We start from the raw sequence: 7,403 nt of genomic DNA, 5'->3' as shown, positions 1-7,403 counted from the left end.
TTTTTCTGATTTGTTAAATGACAAATCTTTGGCCTAGGGGTGATGTGAGAAAAAAAAATTGATGCTCATGGGCGTCGTGTTTCAAAATTGTTTGGGTACCACTGATTTGTTAGCACTATTAGAGGATAGGACTCTATACTTTATATTCCCTGCTATAGATGCGCCTGTCCTGTCTGGTAATGGAATTTGGTATGGTGGGGTTTTTTCCAATACCAATTCTGGGTTCAGTGTGCTTTAAAATATTTTTTTAAAGCTTAGAGAGGATAGACCTGATGTACCAACCATTCGACTCCGCCATTTTACAAAAAAATGTGAGGAGCAGTTTGGCACTTTAGCTCTCTCAAAGTTTTATTCAAAATCTCCCTTAAGGCTGGATATAATAGGTTAGCAATACGAGGATGCAGTTTTTACTTTTCTTGAGTGGCAACGACAATAACTGAAGTTGATAATACAAGTATTAAACAAAACCCAGCCCACCCAAATAAAAGTACAGCCATTAAAATGTAGTCTGTCCTGCGAGCCTGTGTAAGCAGATGTCCCTTTCACACTTCTCTAGGTACAAAAGAGGCTGGTCCCACATTAAAGAGACAGTTCTGTAACCTTTGGAGTAAAGGGAACCTTTCGGTATTTCTATTTGGTAGAGGGAGAGAGATTTTGGTAATAATGGGGCAGATGTATTAAGCCTTAACAAGAGATAAATGCAAGTGTGATAAGGAGAGATAAACATCCAGCCAATCACCTGCCAACTGCCATGTTACAGGCTGTGTTTGAAAAAAGTCAGTAAGGAGCTGATTGGCTGGACATTTATCTCTCCTTATCACACTTGAATTTATCTCTTGTGAAGGCTTAATACATCTGCCCCATTGTGTCTGTAAATGGGGATCCATACTTTCTAAAATTCTACGTGAACTTTATGTACTGTACGTGATGAAGAACATTTTATCATGTCTTACAATTCTATAGTTACTTTTTACAGGATGAAACGAGTTTACAACATATTTCCTCTAAGTTAAATCATGAAATCTACTGTGAAGTATGTCTTAAGTTCTGGGATTTTTATCCTTTGTTTGGTTATTGGTCTTGCTTTGCTGCTTTTTGTCTTTTGTAAACTACTCCTAATACATGCTGGAACCTGAATGTTGTCTTAAGTATGACCCTGCATTCTTTACCATCTGTCTTATGGAGCCTACACATGGAGAGATGTGCTGATGAGCGATGCTAGATTGCTCAGTGCTGAGCGATGTGTCAAGGCCAGTGTTCTCCGATGAGAAAACCGGCCCTGACGTTGGCGACTATAGATTTATTCAGCATGCTGGATATTAATCGCCGGGCTATAGGAACACGGGACCATGCATCATTATCTCTATGGCCCCTACACACGGAGTGATGTAGGGGCATCTTCTCAGGGATCTAGTGAGATCTCTTACAAAATGCCCTGAAAGGCCCTTTTCGTGGCATGATTTGTATCTAAGTTATGGAAATGTATTTCAGTTTGATTAGTGGTGTTTCTTCATATACTGATTAAACCACATTATTCTTGTTGGCAAGTAAGTTCTCTTTTGAAAGCAGGTGTTAATAATCTTTTCATTTCCTTTTTTAGTAATGCCCATGGTCTATGTGTGAGAGTCGATACGTTTTATATGCGGATATGAAGAGTAAGGTTCCCTCAGATGCACCAAAGAGACAGAAAGGGGTATTGCTGAACCCTGAGCCTATTGGGACTGCGAAGACCTTCCCAGCAGATGTGGACATGATTGCCAGTAAGGTCGGCAACGAGTTCTCTCACTTGTGCAGTGCCTCGAATAAACAGCAGAGGAACTTAAACAACAGTGACACAGAGCAGGATAAGGGCCTGGTTGTACGAAAGAAGAGGAAAAGCCAGCAGGCTGGTCCTTCCTATTCACAGAGCTGTGACGTTAAGGAAAATCAGAGACTTTTAGAATTAAAACTTGAGCCTCAGAGTGATGAGGACAATGATTCCTCTTTCAGTGACTGCTTGTCTTCACCCTCATCTAGTTCCCATTTTGGCGATTCTGATACTATGACGTCCGATGAGGACAAGGACAGCCCCAGACACTTCTCCCCTACAGGTGTAAATAATACCGATAGAACTCCAATTTCGAGGACTCACAAATGGCCCCGTGCTCAGCCAGAGTCTGTGTCTAATATGTTAATGAAGCGGCCTTGCTATCAAGTGAGCTCCTTACGGAGGCCTGTGCATCGGAAGACTTTTGTGAAAAAGGGTTCAACACAAAGGACACAGAAGCAAAAAGAGCGGATATTAATGCAGAGGAAGAAGAGAGAAGTGCTGGCAAGGCAAAAATATGCTTTGCTCCCTAGTTCCAGTAGTTCTAGTGAGAATGATCTCAGTAGTGAGTCAGCCTCCAGTTCTTCCACTGAAGGAGAAGAGGACATATTTGTGTCTCCTGGGGAAAACCACCAAAATGGTACATCTCTTCCCTCAGGTAAAGCATCAAAGAATCTGGTTTTCTCTTTTTTTTAATCCTTGTATAATACAGTATAGGAAAAAAACACATTTTAAATGTTTTTTTTTTTTTTACACCGCATGAGTGGAAGTTAGGGGCTGAACATGCTTTTACAAAGTAATCTTCCTAAACTAGTAAAACCGTGTGAGTCCCACAGCAGTTACTCCTTGCTGTCTGAGGCTACAAACTGAGCTTTGAAAGCGCAATGGGCTGGTACTATTTGGGTATTGGCTGTGCTAATGAGTTGGCCGGATGATAACTGGGCAGATCTTGTTCAAGCATCTTCTCTTAAGCTGGGTACACATGTACAATGTGTGCCTGGCCTGGCATTGCTGCTGATGGGACCTGGTATGTGGCAAGTGCAGTGCCAAAGGGGGATGTTTCTAGCGACCCATATCGCATATCATGGGTAGTAGTTACAATCCCCCAGTCATACCAGGAGAAATGTCTATTATTGGAGTTGATGATTTGTAAGTATAGGTTCCAAGTTCTTAATCATAATTTTTCAATAAATTGGTAAGTCCTCTACAATTTGAATACGGAAGATGTTTGGCTGAAATCGCCACCTTTTGATATCAATTTGGAAAGGTGTTGAAAAATTAAAGCGAATATCTTGCCATACAATTTTATTTTCTAACGATCAGTATAGTCTGGCCTGCAATTATAATCTGTAATTTTGGCATCGTATTGTGTTACTATGCAAAATTCAGATTCAGAATGTTTGTATTGCAAAAGTGAAGGAATTTGCGTTTTTTTTTTTTTCTTCAGTTTCAGAGACTTGATCATTGAGCCTTATTACCAGAAGGCTGTTGGCAGTGTGTGTGGGTACAGCTGGTGCTGGCTTTAAATAAATCCCCCTGCCTGACAATAAGTAGTTTGTTGCCATGGGTGGCAGTAGATACAGCAGATGGTTTGAGTACAGTGATAGAAAATGACTCTCAATCAGCAGAAAACAGCAGCCTCCAGTAATCTCCTATCTCTAGTAGAGCTGTTTGTATAGCACAGAGGAATTCATTAGAAAGGCTGTTCTGTAAAATATAATGGGCTAGAAATTTAACTGGATAATAGATCTCTATTCATAAGGGCTTGCAGTGTGGCATTAATAACTAGGGTAAACAAATGTGGTAACTTATTACAACTTGCAGTACAGTTGCTCGTTTTAGTAAATAAAAAATGAATATGAAGTACCACAGATTAAAGTTTTTTTGTGTTAGGCTGCACATGTGCTGTGTAAATAGAAGTATGGTGTAAGCCAGGGAGCAGGCCTGTGTAGTATGAGCCAGCGCAGCAATCATACCCATGGGTTCAGTATGATTTCCCAACATTCAAACTGTCGGGATTTGTGTCTGCAGACTTGGCTCTTTAAAAAGCAGAATATGCATTCGCATAAATAACTCCCATATTTTCGAATGAGCGGCCTTTCCGCAGAAAGACTGGCGGATCCATGTCTTTTCTGATTAAAAAATTAAAAGGATTGAATAGATGGAAAACAAATTCCATATATTCTTTGCAGAAACTGAAGCTATGTCGCCATTTTTCTGCAAAATCGCGCCATTGAATACCCGACTATATCTGGATTGGAGTTCGTCACCAGACTACATTTGCTTGCCACCATGGCATTCAGTGTTTCTATAGAAATATGTATTTGTTCATTTTTATTATTGTTTGATTATGTAGTACATTGCAACATTGTTCAGGGAATATTTCATAATTGACATCCGTGTCCATCTGAGGTTTTATCATCTATATTCTCTAATACGCATATCAGGGTCTGTTTTATCAGCAGATATTTAACCCCTAAATGTTTTTGGACTGTGGGAAGATGCCATGGAAGATCATACTGATTCCACATAGATCGCAACCTGGTGGGATTAGATCTTTCTAACTGACTTCTCGTTTTAAATTGCATAGCTGTTAATAAGTTGGAATTTTTTTCCATTTGTTATTGTAGGGTAATGCAGTATACCGTATTGCAGTGTTTTTCAACCACTGTGCCGTGGCACACTAGTTTGCCTTGAGCTGTTCTCAAGTGTGCCACCAGATCTAGAGATGCCCAAACCAGTTTACAGCCACCACCAGTTCAACTGTTATTTACTGGTCTTTTCAGGCCAAAGTATTTTATTTGTGTTACCTATGGGGGCCAATAGTTTTTTTTTCCCTGTGGGGGACAATGTATCTTGCCATGTGGGGATCTCATGGTTTGTCTTTTACAGGCTTATTTAGTGTGCCGCAAGGTCAAAAGGTTGAAAATCACTGCTGTATTGTATAAGCGTCCATATTGTGCATAATTTGCTTTTATTATAGTAGAGTGGTCTCTTGCATACAAGTGCGCGCTAAATGGTTATGGAGCAGGCTATATTTTTGGCCATGTTACATGTATGGTGTATTGCTGCCGTGTGATTTCTTCTATATATGTTTAATTTTCAGTCCCATCATTTTTGGTACTTTCTGGGCACTTCTTATTGTTGTGGCATCATACCTGCTGTCAGATTGTTGACATAAGGCTTAGTTACTACAGGGATAGTTAAAGATAGAGGATAATACTTAAATTCGGAATAATCATCTGTCCGATGCGGAGGTGACTACTGCGCTAGATCTACTTCTGTTGTAAGGTGCAGGTAAGTCGCCACTTGGCCCCCAAGGACGATGTTTTGACGCTTACCAATGTTTAATGATTAACGTTGGTCATAATGAGCTTTCTAAAGCAAGTTACATGAAGGTAAATTCTAATAATATTTATTTACTGAAATAATGAAAACCCTTTCAATAGTTTGAAAAACAAATCTTGCTCTGAATGCTCCTGCGGTGGCCTTAGCCGGCTGCAAACATAAAGATGACAGCTCCGGTGGTGTGTCAGCCCCGACAGGGATTTCTGTAGCAGCTGTTATTGTGGACAGTCATATCCCTGCATCCAATATCCTGTTATTATGGCACTAAGAAGCGTTATATATCAGTGGAGCAGACAAACAAGGTGGAAGTGTTTACTTCAACAAATCAATGTGTTTATTTTAAAGTAACGCTAGAAAATATAGTTAGAATCTAGTCCCTGCTAGTTTTTTTTAGAAGTATTCCTAAGCGTGTCTCTGTGCCTTACCCAGTAGTCCTGGGTAGTCCCCAAGTGGAAAGAAACCTTTTGTATTGAAGGGTGTATTTACAGACAGGAACATTGTGTCCATGCAGTGCAGAAAGTTGACCTAGGGCAGGGGTGGCCAACCGGTCAGTGCTAAAGAGCCGAAAAATATCTGTGGTCAAGCTAAAGAGCCAACAACAAAACACGAGCGCCAAAAAAGGGGCGTGGTCTATTTGGACCCCTTGGTGGTAGTCCCGAAAATGGGGAATACAGCCGCCCCCATATCTCACACTGTGCTGCTTCCTCCAGTCGCTTCCACAGCCTGCCATTGACGTCACTGCTGAATGTGACAGGCGGACAAGGCAGAGGGGACAGCGGTGGCAGGGAAGTTCCGGCATACAAACACTCGAGCGGAGATGAGTGGGGGGGGGGGGCAGTGGGCGCTTCCAGGAGCCGTACTTTAACAGGGGGAGAGCCGCGGGTTGGCCACCCCTTACCTATGGTTTTGGTGTATTTATGTCTAACCCAAAGCGTAACACAACCATTGACATGCCTTTTGTGTCATTACAGTTATGAGGCTGTTGCTTTAGGGCAGGCATGGCCAAACTGCGGTCCTCCACTGCTTTGCAACTACACATCCCAGCATGCCTTGCCATAGTTTTAGCATTCCCCAATAGCAAAACTGTGACAAGGCATAATGGGTCTTGTAGTTTTACAACAGATGGAGGGGTCATAGTTTGGCTCTAGGGGCACGATGTGGGATAATCATGTTTAGATAATGTAGTTGATTGTTTCAAACCTGCTCCCCTTTGCTTCCAACACTGTCATACATAAAGCCACACATATCTTATGAAAATTTGTTACTGATCCTTTAAGAGAAATTACTTGGATGCAGTGTCTGATTTTAAATGTGTAGAAATTACATGTTTTAAGATTGAATATAATTCAGTCAATTCACTGGTTCACATTGCAGGTAGCATTGATGAGGATGTTGTGGTTATCGAGGCATCATCCACACCACAAGTTCCAGCCAACAACGAAGAAATCAACGTTACCTCTACTGACAGCGAGGTAGAAATAGTGACGGTCGGCGAAACGTACAGGTTGGTGCTTTTGATTCCAGATACAAATTATTTGTGCTTTGATCTGAGGAAAGTTTGGTGGCAATGTTATGTGATCTCTTGTACAGAAATTGCTGTCACTTTCTTGATAAAGTGGGAAAATGTGATCTAAATCTTGTATGGCAGAAGTAATAAATGTTTGCAAGTAACTTAAAGGGCTATTAAACCTTTAAGCCAAGTAAGTTGAATATAAAGGCATGTTGGGGGAATTAATTTGTTTAGCTCTGGTGTAAGAGTGCCTTAGAGCTATTCAATTGTCTGTATTGTGCCTGGCACATGGGAAATATAGAAAACATGCATTCTGTTAAATTGCACCCCCTACCCATTGAGATATTTACAAATGTTAATGTTCACTTGTCATCAAAACTTCATGTTTGCAAGACCATTCCGTCATCAGCAACTTCACACTGATGGGTAGATGTATGGAACCTTCGAGAGAAATGAAGTAGAGGTGTTTCCGCTAGCAACAGTCAGCTTCTAATTGATGTTCTATAGGCTGTGTGTTCAAGATAAATGATGGGCAACATATCCACTTTCTCTCAAGATTTCATGCATTTCCTCTTGAGTGGCACCCTCCAAATGCTCAGATTGGTGACATCCATTCTGTTTAGTGCTGAGTGCAATCAGATCCTTTCTCTTCTGACCATATTTTCTTGTATGACCAATAATGTTTTTTTATTATTGTGCATAAGGTATGCCTTGGGTCACTCAAATTGCAGCATGTCA

General features: G+C 40.9%; 1 protein-coding gene across 4 annotated transcripts in view; it reads left to right on the top strand.

The window, feature by feature from the left end:
- The window catches only part of RNF111 (ring finger protein 111), a 54,297-nt gene that overhangs the window by 26,097 nt on the left and 20,797 nt on the right, over window positions 1-7,403 (top strand). For all 4 annotated transcript variants that reach the window (XM_083183811.1, XM_083183813.1, XM_083183812.1 and 1 more), the window contains exons 2-3: window positions 1,601-2,465; window positions 6,530-6,659. In XM_083183811.1, the coding sequence (XP_083039937.1) occupies window positions 1,616-2,465; window positions 6,530-6,659 (980 nt within the window). In that variant the 5' untranslated portion in view covers window positions 1,601-1,615. The remainder of the gene's footprint in view (window positions 1-1,600; window positions 2,466-6,529; window positions 6,660-7,403) is intronic.

Source organism: Crinia signifera, chromosome 4 (assembly GCF_055691185.1).
Source record: "Crinia signifera chromosome 4, ASM5569118v1, whole genome shotgun sequence".
NCBI lineage: Eukaryota > Metazoa > Chordata > Amphibia > Anura > Myobatrachidae > Crinia > Crinia signifera.
This window is presented reverse-complemented; position numbering and strand designations above follow the sequence as displayed.